This window comes from Aspergillus chevalieri, chromosome 2, assembly GCF_016861735.1.
Source record: "Aspergillus chevalieri M1 DNA, chromosome 2, nearly complete sequence".
Lineage (NCBI taxonomy): Eukaryota > Fungi > Ascomycota > Eurotiomycetes > Eurotiales > Aspergillaceae > Aspergillus > Aspergillus chevalieri.
The window spans coordinates 1,381,759-1,398,921 of NC_057363.1; the positions used below are offsets into that span (position 1 = coordinate 1,381,759).

General features: G+C 48.1%; 5 protein-coding genes across 5 annotated transcripts; 2 read left to right on the plus strand and 3 right to left on the minus strand.

Annotated features, from left to right (window-relative positions):
* Positions 1 to 704: 704 nt before the first annotated feature.
* RPL39 (60S ribosomal protein eL39) lies at positions 705 to 1,118 on the minus strand (the record flags this gene model as incomplete). The annotated part of the gene is made up of 3 exons (XM_043284782.1): positions 705 to 753; positions 904 to 1,004; positions 1,113 to 1,118. The coding sequence occupies 3 exons, from the start codon at positions 1,116 to 1,118 to the stop codon at positions 705 to 707; spliced, it is 156 nt and encodes a 51-aa protein (XP_043133539.1).
* Positions 1,119 to 6,151: 5,033 nt separating this feature from the next.
* On the plus strand, positions 6,152 to 10,277 carry mdr1 (ABC multidrug transporter Mdr1; the record flags this gene model as incomplete). Its single annotated transcript, XM_043284783.1, has 3 exons — positions 6,152 to 6,505; positions 6,569 to 9,864; positions 9,920 to 10,277. The coding sequence occupies 3 exons, from the start codon at positions 6,152 to 6,154 to the stop codon at positions 10,275 to 10,277; spliced, it is 4,008 nt and encodes a 1,335-aa protein (XP_043133540.1).
* A 318-nt stretch (positions 10,278 to 10,595) lies between these two features.
* ACHE_20477A (SWI5/SAE3 family protein) lies at positions 10,596 to 11,068 on the minus strand (the record flags this gene model as incomplete). Its single annotated transcript, XM_043284784.1, has 3 exons — positions 10,596 to 10,755; positions 10,807 to 10,892; positions 10,949 to 11,068. The coding sequence occupies 3 exons, from the start codon at positions 11,066 to 11,068 to the stop codon at positions 10,596 to 10,598; spliced, it is 366 nt and encodes a 121-aa protein (XP_043133541.1).
* Positions 11,069 to 11,666: 598 nt separating this feature from the next.
* On the plus strand, positions 11,667 to 13,338 carry ACHE_20478S (Ytp1 family protein; the record flags this gene model as incomplete). Its single annotated transcript, XM_043284785.1, has 5 exons — positions 11,667 to 11,801; positions 11,861 to 11,938; positions 11,994 to 12,836; positions 12,890 to 13,019; positions 13,076 to 13,338. 5 exons carry the CDS (start codon positions 11,667 to 11,669, stop codon positions 13,336 to 13,338), a joined length of 1,449 nt encoding a protein of 482 aa, XP_043133542.1.
* A 353-nt stretch (positions 13,339 to 13,691) lies between these two features.
* ACHE_20479A (E1 ubiquitin-activating protein AOS1) lies at positions 13,692 to 15,062 on the minus strand (the record flags this gene model as incomplete). Its single annotated transcript, XM_043284787.1, has 4 exons — positions 13,692 to 14,615; positions 14,673 to 14,844; positions 14,897 to 14,954; positions 15,023 to 15,062. The coding sequence occupies 4 exons, from the start codon at positions 15,060 to 15,062 to the stop codon at positions 13,692 to 13,694; spliced, it is 1,194 nt and encodes a 397-aa protein (XP_043133543.1).
* Between the last annotated feature and the right edge of the window lie 2,101 nt (positions 15,063 to 17,163).

The window sequence follows — 17,163 nt, forward strand, 5'->3', positions numbered from 1 at the left end:
TCTTTAGCTGTCTGTTTGCTCTTTATTTTGGGCCCGGAATTATCATTTCACTTGAAATGGAATCAAATTGATCTGCGATAAACCTGTAAGACATTGAAGTCCACTTGCGTAGCTATCGTCGACACTTATTGGATTTAAGGGCATTTACGCTTTGCTGTTCTACGAAGCCCACATACAGAGCAATATCACTGCGCGATGATCCCGTCATGGACATTTGAAATTTTCATATCTCGGCTCGTGTCTATCATGCGTAGGACATGCGAATACGTCAAGAATCACCAGCATAGAACTCAACCCCAGACATGTAATTATCTCCATAGTTACTGTTTCTTTCGATTTTGACAAACGCAAAGCCATCCATCCATCGACTTTTATTCCGTACATGGGTACTTATAGTCCAGATCGCGCGGGGGAAACAAGACGAGATCACGAAATCAGAAGCGAAAAAAGCATGAACTTGTCGAGGCTAGAAGTAGATGGACAATTCTTTCAATTCGAACCAAGATCATAGCCGGCGCGTAACAAGCCGAGCTCATAGGCGTAAATTAACATTTTGTCGAGCTAACCATCAACAACCAGTCATCTTGGACTTTTTTCGCTCTTTTTTTTATTTCTTTCAGGAGGAACACATTTGCGGCGTCATGATTGAACGGAAACAGGAATCTCGGTCGGGTGGAAAGGAGGAAGGTGAGATATCGACAAATTTACAGACCGAGACGGGTCTTGCGCCAGTGCCTCCGCTTGGCGTTGTAGCTGTGAAAAGAGAATTGTTAGCCTTTTGCTTTTCTTCTCTCTTGTTTCGGATATCGGTCGTAGTGAGGAGCGAGATTTTTTGTTGTCGCCGCTCCTCCAAATTGCCAAACGATATCGACTCAGGTATTTCCGAGGTAAAGGAGCATTTACTTTATGGTGTTGCCGGTCCTCAAACGAATCCACTGAGGAATGGGACGGTTCTGGCGCTGGGCTTTAGCAAGCTTCTGCTTGGTGCGGAAACTCTTGTGGCTCTATACACACATTTTAGTTAGCAACTTTCCCCCCTGACAGAGAATCACAGATAAAAATTATGCCAAATAAAGGCAAAAGGTATCCCTGATAGCGAAAAGGGTACTAACCGGCATCTTGAAGACTTGTCGCGACGGCGAGCTGAAAAGGTATGGTCTGGCGATAAGTGAGGTTGTCGACTCTTTGACGGGCGGTGATTTTTGTGCGGGCAGGGCTTGGTGGGTTCGCTTCGGAGGTCAGGTGATTTATGCCTGGGGCATATGCGGGATTAACATCTGGGAAGTTAGGCATATACTATCCGCCCTGCGGAATAGAAAACAGTCTACTTGTACGGACTACATTGTACAGTTTTCGGTTGGGGAGTTAGACGATGAATTGAGCTGGAAATTATCTAGCGCCATACATTCGGTGGCTGCATTCGTTATAAGACCTTTAGCTGGCAGTCTCTCTTTGTCCGTGTGCTGACTCGGACGTTTACTGATCATCGGGAGACAAAGGACTCTGCGTAGGGCTCTCGTATTCTTGACACACCACGTAGCTCAGTAGACAAATATAATTTGATTATGCGAGTCTCTTTGTTTTTTTTTTTTTTTTTTTTTTGTTAAAAGCGCGCAGAGGACAAACAAAACTAACCATGATCTGTCGCAATAGGAAGTATGGGTTCACAACTTCAGCTTCGGCAAAGAGGTCCAAGGATTTTGCTCCTGGATCAGAGTCTTGTCCACCAGAGCCGTCGTCAGTTCCCGATTGCCAATGCAGGCTTCTGTCCTACCCATGCAACAAAAGTGACCAGCCGGAAACCTTCCGTCGCTTTCCTTCAATGGCAGGAGCCGCTTCAAGTCTTGTCGGCGAATGAACAGGGTTAGTCCAAACACTTGACAAGCCGAGATACGCAGTGCAAGGGATACCGGGCTTGTGAGAATATTGATTGCCACTAGGAGCACCTCCCTAATAATATCTAGTCGGCCTTTCAGCCCATCCGCGCCTCATTCCATAAACAGCTGGGTTGGAAAGTAGAGGAAGGTCTCAGGTGTGGTATAGACACGGTTTCCGTAGAGACAAGCGCGGTTTTCCAGACACTGGGCCATCGAGTCTTCTTTCTTCCTTATACGGGATTGTCGCCGCGGCCGAAGAGGTAGAAGACCCAAAATATTGGCTGTGTGGTTTCGTATTTCTGGGCATCAAACACGTACAACCTACCTCGCATGCCTTATCGAGAGAGACGGTCTCTGTCCAGATCATGCCAGACTGTAGAATGTATATTTATGCGCAATTAGTTGAATGAGAGTGCAGTGATGCTCCGGGCAGTGAGAAAGACCATTTTGCCCTTAATACTCATCGGTGGTGAGTAGTCTAAGTAGATTCAGTCTTTGATGCAAGTGCTTTATTAGTCCTCAGGGAGGTTGTCCCTGTGGCTGCTTTGGGCATGATACTACCACAATTGACAGTGCTGCGGTCGAAAATCCACATTTGAAGCTCTCATAGTTATGCTTCGCCTTTCAATGGAAAGATGCCGTTATTCCGTTCACTTGCAACCATTCATGGTCCGAGATATTTCTGTAGCAGAAAACTCAATTTTCGCTTCGACTGAGCACACTTGGAGCAGAACACTGCTTAGGACTGTATTAACCTGCATAGAGATGTATGCGTCGACGCGTTGAAAACATATAAAGCAAAGCAGAATGTAACTTAACGTAATCGGACACCGAGCTGCGCGGGACACCGAGCTGCGCAGCGGCGGCGAGTAACTAACTCTTCTATACGAATTATTTCATCAACCTAGTTAAATAAATGCCACATTGAACTGTATTCGATCTATTAAATTTACTACTATTTAGCAGGACATTTTAACCTATTATGGCCTTCTTCATTGCAGTTGCTGCATCGTGCTGGCCGCCGTGGTCTTCTTGATGGCTCTTGTATCGCCTCCCTCTCAATCAACCTTTGCTGACCTTCAGAGCCAGTTAGACTACCTCCATCTTGAATAAAGGCTCGTGTCATATTCTTCTTCCCTTTCTGATGCTTATTTGACGTGTGGAGCTGATGGAATCCCTGTCTTAATAGAATAGCATCCTGCATTGCGACTTCTGTGCTCTTTATAAACTTTTCAAGCATCTGCTCTGCAACAACTGAAGATAGGGATTGGCTTTGAAGTTCTTGAATCTGCTTTTTCTGTTGATTCAACTGATAGAGATTGACTGGTGTTCTTCCTAAATAAAAGGATTGGTTGCTGGATGAGGAAGAAGGTGGTGTCGGTGTCTTGATGTTGAGTTTTGCAAGAACTCTCTCTGGTTTAAAAGGAATAAGACCAGCAGCTGCAAATGCACTCAATATATTGGCCTTAGAGAATGCACGGCCATGGATGCTGGAGTAGATAGATATGAAGTCTTGTTTATCAATGGCATGGATGTTGTTTTCTGCCATCTCTCTGACTTTCTGGCCGTAATAATGCTTGAGTGGCGCAAAACAGCTTATATCAAGCGGTTGAAGTAGATGAGATGAATGAGGAGGCATATATAACGGAATAATCCTTCTCTCAGTGCAGAATTGATCAAAACTAGCAGTGGCATGACTGCTATGGCCGTCAAGAATTAAAAGACGATATCTGCCAGCTGTCTGAGAAGCAGTATGCTTCTCAAACATCTCCTGAAGCCATTCAAATCCCAGAATATCATTAGTCCAGCCATTATCGCTCAAGCTGATTCTATATTCCTTTGGAATAGCTGAATACCACTGAGATTGATGCTTTTTCCCAGCCATAATGATTTGCGGAGGTAGAGCATGTCCAGAGGCGTTTATGGCAATTATTATGGTAATCCACTCGCGATTTCCAGGCTGGATAGATTTGGCATGGCTATCTCTTGTCTCTGATCCACAAATAACCTTTGCAGTTGATGCCACACCCATTTGAAAGCCAGTTTCATCCATATTGTATATATCCTGCTCTGCAATGCCGTATCTCAGGATAGTCTCTTGAACACGATTAAACCAGCCTTTTATAAGCTCCGGATCTTCACATTTGGCACGCTGATAGTCATATTGGCGGGTATATTTGGATTTGAGCTCAGGATGGCGTTGAATAAATCGGGAGACCCATTTCTCGCTGATAGAGATGTCTTTTGATGGCTTAGACCGCGCGGATAATAAAAGCTGAGCAAGATGGCGTACATTTGATACTTGAAGGGGTAGACCACGTTTATCCATGTCTAGAATCCAGTTTTTAAGGGATTCTTCTTCAGTATTTGATAGCTTGCGACAATTTGCAATTGTATGTTGGCGAGAGACAGTCCCATCGAGGCGAGTCATGAGGGTCCTTGGAGGCACATCAAAGGCTTTTGCACAGGCCGTTTTTGATGGGAATTGGCCTTTATGAAAAGCCTCAATGGCCAATTCTAGACGTTTTTCCTTCGGTATTTCAGTCATGATGAATATGGCAGTAGAAAAGTAGTATATGGGATCATATTCAGGAGAAGCGGCTTCCGACCGCGCAGCTCGGTGTCCCGCGCAGCTCGGTGTCCGATTACTGTTATGGATGAGAGATTAATAACGTTGACTTCGTTGACTAACCAGTTACCGCTGGGATATGGACACCTGTATATTAAGGCATGTACAGCATTTCTCAGGAATACGAATACCCCTCTATACGCCTCTTAAGTCCGATAAATTATCTTCAAGAGCAATATGTATAAGGTCGGGTGCCTAACAGACATACAGTCTACACGTATAATAGTAAACTGCGCGTCCATGTGCATTGCGCAATGCATTCACCTCGGTTCCTTTGCTCGTATACTCATAAATTATCGGATCGTCAAACCGGGAGCACATATCGTAAATAAAAATCCTTATAGGGCGTCAAATGGCGGTGTTTTAAAAACATCAACATAGAGCACATGCAGGGCACGGAGTGCTCCCTCCGATCCCCGTCACCGTGTTTTACTACGGAGAGCAAATACAGTAATGAGAACAGCAAATCCAAGGATCCAATCTTTACCATATGGAGAGTCCGAAGCAACTCATTAATGGCGGGTGATTATCTTGGATCTTAACTGGCTCGTTTGCAAGCGATGTGCCGCGGCCGTTTGCGATTCGCTCGTTTTCGTTCTCGCTGCTCAGGGTACGGAGACAAGACTTTGATACCCGAGATAGTGGGTCTGTCTATCAGATTGGCTGCACAAGTATGAACGAGTACAAGTACTTGTACAAGGAAATAAGGAGAAAATACTTCTAAACTCCGTTATCGTGTAATGGTGACCACATGCCAAACACACGAGATTCATGTTGACTCATAGATCATGTGAACGGTAACGCATAAAATTATGCAAAATAGATAAATTTAAAGTGACGTTTCGTATTCCTGGCGTATTCCGTTTTTTCTCCGTTTATCTGTGGCTCCATAAAAATCTACCCCAGCATCCATCGGTTCGACACTAATGAGGGTCACCTCACCTCCACTATACAATTCCAGAAGCTCCTTAATATCTGGCATAAAAGGGGCTTTCAAAAGAGAATATTACTATCATTGTTATCATAGGTAATCACTTCGATTCTTTATCCCAATACCAAGATAAAAACGGTCTTAATCAGCACAATCGGACTAAAAGACCCCCTCCAATTGGTCGATAGGGCGAAGCATTGTGCTGCATAAAAAACTTTCAGCATCGGATCGGAAAACCGGACCCCCGACCGCCGGGCCAGAATTATGCACAGAACACGGACAGTCCCGCAAAAGGCGTAAATTCGTAACTGAAAAAGTAAGCTCTCGGTGGCCCACGAGGACCTCAAAAAGGCTCCATGCCCGTCGTTTCTCTTTCTGTCTCGCTGGAGAGCTCATTCTTAGTTTACTATTCTTCTTACAGCTCGGAAGACTTGTTCCTGATCGTCCAATTCAAGGACCAGCCCTAGTCCATTCTCTTTGTTCGTCACGATCAATATTTCCATAACGGGTTGGGACTGACGTCGTTTGGCAAGAACAATACCTCTGTTTTGACGACGTGATATTTGAATCTCCTTTCTTTCTCGTTATTTTATACCGTAATCTCTTTCTCTTTCATTCTGCGTTACATGGTGTGAGGATCACGTCGGCAAAAATTACCATATAATCTCACCATATTGTCATTGAAGCTCTTGCTTCAACGACACTTCGGACAATATGGCACAACCAGGTGACGGTTCTAAAGCCCTGGAGAAGGCCGTGGACGATGGACCCGTGGTCTCGACTCAGCAACAGACTCCCTCGCGCGCCTCCAGTACGACAATTGGACTGCATGCAGGCAAAGAGAAAGAAGCGAAGTCGACTCCGGTGGCCAATTCATCCGATTCAGATGCCTTATTTGCTCACCTACCGGAGCATGAGAGACGAATTTTGAAGGACCAGCTTGATGGACCGGAGGTGAAGGCGTCATTCGTCACCCTCTTTCGATATGCTTCCAAATGGGATATCTTGATTATGATCGTGAGCGCTATCTGCGCTATTGCAGCTGGTGCGGCGTTACCCCTGTTCACGGTGAGTAACCAATACCCCTCAACTGGTTGGGAATTATCAATGCTGATTAATACACGCTTTTAGATTCTATTCGGTTCGCTAGCCACAGCCTTCCAAGGCATCTCCTTGGGGACTATGCCATACGACCAATTCTATGACAAATTAACGACCAACGTTCTATATTTTGTGTACCTCGGTATCGGTGAATTCGTCACGGTCTACATCTGCACCGTTGGATTCATCTACACTGGCGAACATGTCACGCAAAAGATCCGCGAACACTATCTTGAGGCCATCCTGAGACAGAACATGGCCTACTTCGATTGCCTGGGCGCTGGTGAAGTGACCACCCGCATTACAGCGGACACGAACTTGGTTCAAGAAGGTATCTCCGAAAAAGTTGGGTTGACTTTGACCGCAATCGCTACCTTCGTCACGGGTTTCATCGTTGCCTATATCAAGGGTCCCAAGTTGGCCGGCATTTGTACATGTACCATCGTTGCGATTGTTCTGATCATGGGGGGCAGCTCGCAATTCATCATCCGGTTTAGCAAGCAAGCCCTGGGCAACTACGGTGCCGGTGGGACTGTCGCGGAGGAAGTGATCAGCTCCGTTCGAAATGCCACCGCATTTAGCACTCAGGACAAGTTGGCCAAGCAATACGAAGCGCATCTGGCCGAAGGAGAGAAATGGGGCATCAAAGTGAAAATCATAGTCGGTATTATGATCGGTGCTATGTTTGGAATCATGTTCATGAACTATGGTCTTGGTTTCTGGATGGGTTCTCGCTTCCTGGTCGCGCAGGAAATGAACGTGGGCCAAGTCTTGACAATCTTGATGGCCATCTTAATCGGTTCGTTCAGTTTGGGAAATGTCGGTCCACACGGCCAAGCCTTCACCAATGCTCTAGCCGCGGCTGCCAAGATCTACAATACTATCGACCGCCACTCCCCATTGGACCCTTTCTCTGATGAAGGAAAAACGCTTGAGCACTTTGAAGGGAACATCGAGTTCCAGGACGTCAAGCACATTTACCCCTCGCGCCCGGAAGTCACGATTATGGACGGCGTCTCGCTGAGCATGCCTGCTGGAAAGACCACGGCCTTGGTTGGCCCTTCGGGATCTGGGAAGAGTACTGTGGTCGGCCTGGTTGAACGCTTCTATCTACCTGTTGGTGGTACTGTACTCTTGGATGGTCATGACATTCAAACTCTTAACCTCCGTTGGTTGCGCCAACAAATTTCGCTCGTCAGCCAGGAACCTGTCCTGTTTGGAACCACGATCTATCAAAATATTCGATACGGTCTTATTGGTACGAAATTTGAGCAGGAGTCTGAAGAGAAAGTCCGCGAACGAGTTGAAAATGCAGCTAGGATGGCCAACGCCCATGACTTCGTCACAGCACTGCCAGAAGGGTATGAAACCAATGTTGGCCAGCGAGGTTTCCTGCTCTCGGGTGGCCAAAAGCAACGTATCGCCATCGCCCGCGCTATAGTCAGTGACCCGAAAATCCTGTTGCTTGATGAAGCAACGTCTGCATTGGATACTAAGTCGGAAGGTGTTGTGCAAGCAGCGCTTGACAGGGCCGCTGAAGGTCGGACAACCATTGTGATTGCACATCGCTTATCGACTATCAAATCAGCACATAACATCGTTGTCTTTGTCAATGGTCAGATTGCCGAACAGGGCACTCACGACATGCTCGTCGATCGCGAAGGTCCCTACCGCAGCCTTGTGGAGGCGCAACGTATCAACGAGGAGAAGGATGCGGATGCCATGGAAGTTGAAGAGGAAATTGACGAAAAGCAAGTCGCCGCCGAAGAAGTTGCTCGTATCAAAACTGCCACCAGTGCCTCGGGTTCGATGAACGAGAAGACCGATCAGCCCCTTGGGCGAACAGATACCAAGCAATCTATTTCGAGTGTCGTCCTTTCACAAATGCCACCCGAAACCCAGAAGAAGTATTCGCTGTGGGCATTGATTAAATTCATTGCTGGATTCAACAAGCCCGAGCTCTTTTATATGTTTATCGGCCTGGTCTTCTCTGTTCTTTCTGGTGGCGGCCAACCGACCCAGGCTGTGCTCTATGCAAAGGCAATCAGTTCGCTCTCCCAGCCTTTGAGCATGTCCGACAAGATCCGACACGATGCGAACTTTTGGTCGTTGATGTTTTTCGTGGTTGGAATCGCTCAGTTCATCAACTTTGGGATTCAGGGAACAGCGTTTGCTATCTGCTCCGAGCGGTTGATCTGCCGGGCCAGAAGCAAGGCATTCCGAGCAATGCTCCGCCAGGACATTACCTTTTTCGACCGAGAAGAGAACAGTACTGGTGCCCTGACTTCTTTTCTCTCTACAGAAACGAATCACCTGTCTGGAATCAGTGGTGCGACCCTCGGAACGATCTTGATGACGACTACGACACTTGGAGCGGCTATCATTATCTCATTATCTCTTGGTTGGAAGCTGGCCCTTGTGTGTATTTCGGTAGTCCCGGTTTTGCTGTCCTGTGGATTCCTCCGGTTTTATATGCTTGCCCGTTTCCAAAACCGATCCAAGAAGGCTTATGAATCGTCCGCCAACTATGCATGTGAAGCGACATCTGCCATCCGTACGGTGGCTTCTCTTACTCGGGAGAATGATGTCTGGGAACAGTATCACGGACAACTTGAGGAGCAAGGCCGGAAAAGCTTGGTCTCCATTCTGAAATCCTCTCTTCTCTATGCTGCTTCCCAGGCCTTGGTTTTCTTCTGCGTTGCGCTTGGTTTCTGGTACGGTGGTACTCTTTTGGGTCATAAAGAATACGACATCTTCCACTTCTTTGTTTGCTTTGCGGAAATTCTTTTCGGTGCGCAGTCTGCCGGAACGATCTTCTCGTTCGCCCCAGACATGGGCAAGGCGAAGAATGCTGCTGCGGAGTTCAGGAAGCTGTTTGATCGGAAGCCCGCGATTGACACCTGGTCTGAGGAGGGCGAGAAGATTGAGTCGATGAAGGGTGAAGTGGAGTTCCGCGATGTGCACTTCCGGTACCCGACTCGTGGCGAGCAACCTGTCCTCCGGGGCTTGAACTTAAGCGTCAAGCCTGGCCAGTACATTGCGCTTGTCGGCCCCAGTGGATGCGGCAAGAGTACTACGATTGCTCTTCTGGAACGCTTCTATGATGCGCTTGCCGGCAATGTCCTCGTGGATGGCAAGGACATTACGGAGCTCAATGTGAACTCGTATCGCAGCTTCTTATCGCTCGTCAGCCAGGAACCCACGCTGTACCAAGGAACGATCAAGGAGAACATTCTGCTTGGCTCCTCTAAGGAAGAAGTCTCAGAAGAGGATTTAGTAAAGACGTGCAAGGACGCCAACATTTATGACTTTATCATGTCTCTTCCGTAAGTTTTCCTTTATTTTCTCCTTTCTTTTGATTTAACGCTAACGAAACTATAGAGAGGGCTTCAACACTGTGGTTGGTAACAAGGGTGGCATGCTGTCAGGTGGACAGAAGCAGCGAGTTGCCATTGCCCGCGCACTGCTCCGGAACCCAAAGATCCTCCTGCTTGACGAGGCCACATCAGCCCTGGACTCTGAATCAGAGAAGGTCGTGCAAGCCGCCCTGGACGCCGCTGCTCGCGGACGTACCACCATCGCCGTGGCTCACCGTCTGAGCACTATCCAAAAGGCAGATATCATCTACGTGTTCGACCAGGGCAAGATCGTCGAAAGCGGCTCACACCAAGAACTTATCCGTCTCAAGGGACGGTACTTCGAGCTGGTGAACATGCAGAGTCTTGGAAAGGCCCAATAATTTTTTCCCGTACAACTCCTACCATCTACTTCTTCGATACGGTATCTCTTTTAATGCCTCTTTTCTCCTCTCACCATCCTCCGGTCTAATGTGTTGACGACTTAACCTGTTGTGTAACGACAACTTATCGCATTGATATAATCTTTGATATTGCTAATTTTGGCTGATAGAAGAAATTTTTAGCTGCATCGCTCAATGTATTTAGACTTGACGTTGGCATGATGATAAGCATATGATAAAAAGTTAATTACATTACTTCTCGAATCTGATATCCGCAACACCTCGTAACTCACAATCATCAATCATCAATAATGCCGGTTAATCCTTCTCACCAATTCCAAACTCCCTCTGCACCTCAATCTGCCTCATTCCACGCGCCTCCGCAATCAACCCCATCAATCCTTGACCGACATCTTTGATTTCGTTGTAGTCATGGAGAAGACGGATATGACGCTTGACGGTGATTGAGGGGTCATTTCTGGTGTTATTAGCATACACATACTGGACTTGATTGGGAACATAGGCATACTTTAGCTTAGCTTTAACCTCTGCAATCTCCCCCTCAAGCTGCTGTGTTTGGGATTGGAGGTCATTGATTGACGCTTGGAGGGTTTTCTATTCATTATCAGGTCAAATATTTGTCTTGATACGTGCAAATGTAAGCAACATACCACCTTCTTTTCCCGCTGGAGCTGTTCCGGGCAAAGATTCTGGCCGTTTTCGGATGACGTGAGATGGGGAGAGTCGTGTTGGGAGGGTTGGGATTGGCTTGGGTCTGGTGATGAGGGCATATTGATTGGTTATTGGGTATGGTTGTGTTAGAGGATTGTGGTTGGTGGTTGGTGGTAGGGTGGTGGCGTGGTTGTATATAAGTCGGAGTCGGAGTAGACGGGGAATACAAGTAAACAGTGGGCTGTGATGATCTGAGATTTGAATAGAATCGAGTCTTTCTGGGCCAATAGAAGAGAGAACATTCAATGATATGACATTGCTCCGTATTGTTCTCTAAGCTGGGCCGAAAGTAGCATAACTACAAAAAGTGAGTAGTAATCCCAATTAGCGTGAGGCCGAGCGGTGTTGCAACGGTCTTCTGGAATTTCCCCAGGAAAGGAAAATCCTTCTTTTTGGCTACCTCCTATTATTATTCTTTCTACTACTATTCACTCTTCTAACCATATATGTAGAAAAAGATAATCTCCTATTCTGTCAAGTATATCCACTTTGTCGGCGTCGTTCGTTGTGGTCAGAGCATCCGCCTAATCCCATTGGCCCTTTTCCATCCCCGTAATCCAAAGCGTCGTCGTCTTCTATTCCTCTTTTTCCTCCTTCCAACTCCCCTCCTTTCACCACCTCTTTTCGAGTTATTTTTCTCGAGTATATCCTACCGCGATGACGATACCAAATCCACTCCATCTCCGGTGTGGAGGAGTGTTGGCCGCGCTCTTCTTCCTCGCCCCGTCCGTTCTCGCGCATGGCGGCCACGAGCAGGTTCCTGAAGGCAGTGCCGTTTCGGAAGATCCTATTGTACGTTTCGCTTGCCCAGCATGACAGAACATTGTTGGGATATGAACTGACAGTAATAGGACTCGACATTATGGATTCACATGATTCTTATGGGTCTCGCGTTTGGTATCATCTTTCCGCTGGGAATGGTTTTGGGGGTATGTTCCTGGTTATCAAGGATTATTCTTGAGGGGCTTCATATTAATCAACTAGATTACTCGTTCTCGCTGGCATGTCCCCCTCCAAGTCGTCGGAACGACCATCGCCGTCCTGGCCTACTTCCTCGGACACGCTCATAAAGGTCGCCAATTTGCCAAGAATGTACACGCCCCGTTCGCGAATATCCTAATGCTCCAGCTTATCGCGCAGGTCGTGCTGGGTGTCTACCTGAAGCTACACCTGTCTAAGGGAATCCACGGCCGGATCCGTCGGTTTATTGTCATCCTACACGGTATACTCGGAAAGGCGATGCCGGTTGTCAGTTGGGCTCAAATGCTCTTTGGTGGAATCACTGCGATGGGCTTCTGTCGGGATGACCACATGGGACAGTGTCTTGCGCATTTCATCATGGGAAGCGCTTTCATCGCGTACGGAATCTTGTTGACTCTTCTTCTCCTCGTTGGTCAATACTGGTTGCGCCGCACCGGCCGCAGCCAGGAGTTCTTCGACTCCTTGGTAATCGCCGCATGGGGATGTGTCAACACCTTTACTGAGCACCGCTGGGGAGGCCCTTGGGTGCATAATGACCTGCAGCACACCACTATGGGCATTGTCTGGTGGTGCGCCGGTCTACTTGGTGTCTGGCTGAGCAGGAAGCGCAACGGCGGGCCCAAGCGGAACATCATCCCTGGTATTGTCATTATGTTGACCGGTTATGCCATGTCTGGTCACCCTCAGCACTCGATGATCAGCACTATGATTCACTCGTTCTTCGGCTACACGCTCATGGCTGCTGGGGCTACGAGAATTATTGAGATCGCGTTCGTGCTGAGGGATCGCAGCACTCTTAGTGTGGATGGTACCAATCCTAACAGCTTCCAGTACCTGCCGCCTTTTGTACGTCTCTTTCCCCCAGTAATGTTTCTTGTGTTGCCACTAACGACTGTTAGCTTCTGTACGCTTCCGGGTTCCTTTTCATGGGCGCCACCGAGGAGCAGATGCAGCTGTTGGAGGACGCTGGAATCACCCACGTCTCCTACATTCTAATTTTATTCAGCATCGCCTTTATTCTCTTTCTCTGTAAGTTAACCTCTTAACCTCTCAAAGCATGGTCTGTAGTCATCTAACCTGTCTAGTCGTGAACATCCTTCTCCACATTTACGCCGTCCACGCATGGCCCGAATCCACCAAAGCTCAACCCAATGACGACGACATCGACGCTGAAGACGGCGCACGCCCCAAGCCCTCCCGCGCGAACGGCCATGCACGGTCGCCATCCGAGGCACAGCACATCCACGACGCAGAAGCTTTTGAGTTGCAGGGACTTATCTCTGATGAGGAGGAAGAGGCTAGGGCCGGCAGGCATCAGAAGAACGAGGACGAGGAGCCTCAGACTTAACATTAGGTTGTCCAATGTGGGCATAATAATGGATAAAAGTTGGTGTATTATCATATATATAAATAGTGCTCTTGCTTTTTTTCCTCTTAGATTTCGAATATCTAGTGATATCTTAACCCCTTTTGTAAGGGGTCTTGGATATCGGTTTGCTTCCACTGACTGGCGTTGGATGGGATAGGCTTTTATACCAATGTACACTATACTCGTGCATATATTTCGGCATCTATGGAAAATTTTTTATTGTTTCTGCAAGCGTCAAGCCCCACCCAAAATTCAAGGAATGCATTCCTGTATATTTATGCGAATCTATCGTACACTCGTGATATTCAACTAGCCAATCAGTAAAACAAAAATTACTGCGTAAGATCAGTAACAGCGTTGTTATTGGCAGCAGCCGGCCCAGAATGCACAGGAATCGCATTTACAGCCGCAGGCGTAACAGCCGGCAGGGCATTCTCAACCTCGGGTGGGAAAAATGGATGCAACGGATAAACCGGTGCCACAGACTTATCACCATCAAACAGCAACAGATTCTGCAGTGGTTGTTCACGGGCACTTAGCACGTTGATGACATCTTGCGCGAGAGAACCGCCCACGAACGCGGCGACGGGGCTCAGTTCACTGCCGAGGTTTTCAAGGAAGGTACGCAGGAAGGTTGAGTCGAGGGTGCTGATGTCGAGTTTCAGCTCGTGGTGCCTGTCGCGGGCGAGTTTGGTAAAGGTCTCGAGGTCCTGGCGGGACGAGAGCGTGGGGAGGGGTGTGTGGTTTCCGGGGAGTTTTTGGAATTCCCACAGCGCGCGCAGACAGGTTAGGAGCGGCGTCACTTGTCTCCTGCGACGCGGGAGACGGGTAAAGTTTTCGGGGAGAGGGGAGGTGTTTGCCAGGATTAGTGGGGAGTAGACCTCTCTCTTAGTGACCATTTCGATGACCTTGTCGCTTTCGACTTTGGTGTTGATGTTTAGAACGCTTCGGGTTGGGGTCTCTTGGGATTGCGAGGGGACGTTGGACTTCGAACGTTCGATGACGAAGTCATGCGAGATTAAATCTGAGAAGACGTAGCCGTAGAAGCCGTGGAGGCCGGCGGCGTAGAAGGGGCGGTTGGCGAGACGGCAGGAGGCGTTTATCGTAGTGTAGGTGGAGAAGTCGAGCTCTGTTGCGATGATGATGTCGAACTGGCCAAAGTAGTCTGGTTGTTTGATGCGCACGTTCTCTGTGTCAACTCGTAGTTGGACTCGGGGGTTCATGACACGGATTTCAGCGCTGGCTGCTTGTGCACGCTGGGCAGGCAAAGTTAGCATAACATTCAAGAAATCAGTCGATAGGTTAAGACACACATTCTGCCCAACATGCTCCTCACGCACAAAAAATTGCGCTCCCAGGTCCTCCTCTGTGACAGCCTCATGGTCTAGGATGGTCAGACCGCCAATACCTGCCAATACTAAATTCTTTGCAATTTCGTTCGCCAATGCCTTAATGGTGATTAGAAGGATGTTCGCGGATCGTAGTCTAGAAGTCTTGTCAATGACATCTGTAGAAGAATCTGTCCAGAGAGGCTTACTTTTCCTGCGCCTTCACACCCCACAGTCGGATCTGACGGTCGTACAGAGCAATCTCGTCTATTATAATTCACGAATTGTTTGTCAGATGTCCATTCCTCTCTGTATAGGACTCGTGTTGTACTTACCAGCGCTGATCGACTGGGTCGTATTCTCCTGCGATGCCATCTTGTCACACGTGGATTGTTCTTCGGTTAAGGCTTGGTGTAAGAAGAGCCGTAAATAATCCGGAGCAGCGGAAATTGGCCAAATCAGTATTTCGCAAAGTTAACCCGTGGCTTGTGAATATCAAACAAGCTGTCGTGTCGCGGGAATCTAGGGTATAAGTATGCGGGGTGAGGAATAAGCAACAAAGAGGAGACGCAGCAATCAGTCGAGGATACAATAGTGGCTATGCACGAGCCTCTCAGCTGTGTAATCGAAAGAACTCTGTTGCAAACACACCCGTAACGTCGTCCCTCGTCGTTTGTCGTTGTTATCGCATCGCAATCCAACATCCGCCGCTTTTATCGGAGCGGAGCCGGTATCACGTGTCTGCCGATAACTTATCGCCCTCGTCAGGCGATTTCATTTCATCACTGCCAACTCCTCGACTTCTGGTGCTATTCTTACTCTCTCGCAGGTTTGGGACGTTTATCGTTTGTCTTTCTAGCACCAGAGCAGTTATCCTTGTTATCTTTGCTCTCTTTTCTTCCAGGTGTTGTATGCATATACATTTCCCGGTATGAGTGAATCCCTCCTTTTCCCCCACTTCACTACTTGGCTAACTTGAGCGATGTCTACGAAGTAGAATGGTACGTTCATGATTACTACTGCTGCATGTTCGTTTGTCAACTCAACGCTTTTTGTACTACGGAGCTAGAAGGAAATATTGCCCACGTCATCCCATCCATCTGTATTGACCGGTGTTATCAACTATAGTCGGGGAACCACGACTACCCTCCCGCCTCTCGACGTACCCCTCGTACAAGCGCTCAGGGAGGGCGATCCCAACAACGATCCGGCCAGGCGCAACATCTCCGGAACTACTTAAACTCAGAACGAATGCGGAACCCTAATATGAACCACAACCGCATGGTGGAGCTCTTGGATGAGGAGATGCGTGAGTATTTCGCCAGTGAGGCGCAGACCAGAGCAGCAGTGGACCATCAAATTCGACAGTTAGAATTGCATATTTCTAGAAATAACGAGCGCGGAATGGATTCTCAAGATACTTCGCGCCAAGGTAGCAGGCCTACCAGACGTCGGGGTAGAGGGACAAGGAGCAGGGAAACTGAAAACAACACTCTACTCGATGAACCGATACCTCACCACGAGTCGCCTACTGTCGTTCCTCAGGATTTAGAAAATCATCGTCGATCGAACAGAAGGGTTAAGCGGAGGAAGCTGGAGTCTGACGATGTCAGAGAAGGCACACGCGGTTTCTCTTACGGACAATTCGGTCAGGTCGTGCCAGGGGCTCTCAAGATGGAAATAGCCAGCTGCGATGGAGGGACCTATGAGCCTGACGGCGAAAGCTCATTTCCGGATAATATCCTGCGGAATGATTCGTCTGTCTATTGCACCAAGTCGGACCGCTGCAACTTGCTCTTGAAGCACATCGGAGGGGCGCCCTTCTGCTTGAAGAGGATTGTCATCAAAGCTCCGAAAACTGGCTATGACTCTCCGTACGTCTTCATGAAATCAAATGATTCAAATAAAACAGTTCGCTAACTATTTTCAGGATACAAGAAGGAATGGTCTTCGTCTCCATGACATCCGACGATCTTTTGGCCCGTACCGCTCAAGACCAAGTCCATTACTCTGGCGCTCGACGGCGGCGACGTAATCGACGAAGCGGATTATCACGATATGCGCCTTTTTACCCATTACCATACGAGGAGGAGCTAGAGAGGGCCATGCGCGGGAGTCCGGATTCCGAAGATTCGACACAAACCGCGGTTGATCCAGTGGCTGGCTTCAGAGTAATGACCAGTTATAACGATGACGATCGCGACATCCCAGAACAACCTAACGAACAAGAAGACGATGACTGCCCTACCATCGAGGAGATCGAAAGGCTGCGGACGGAACAACTGATGGAAGACGACCTGGCCTGTACTGATAGCGAGGATAGCGAAAGCGACTCTACATCTGATCTTAACGTTTCCACATCTCAATTTGACTCATTTTACCGCCGACGACGCAGATTGTCGAACTTGCTGAGAATCCCACGTCAGCAGCAGCAGCCACAGCCGCAGAGACAGCGTCAAAACACCAGTTTCGTTGA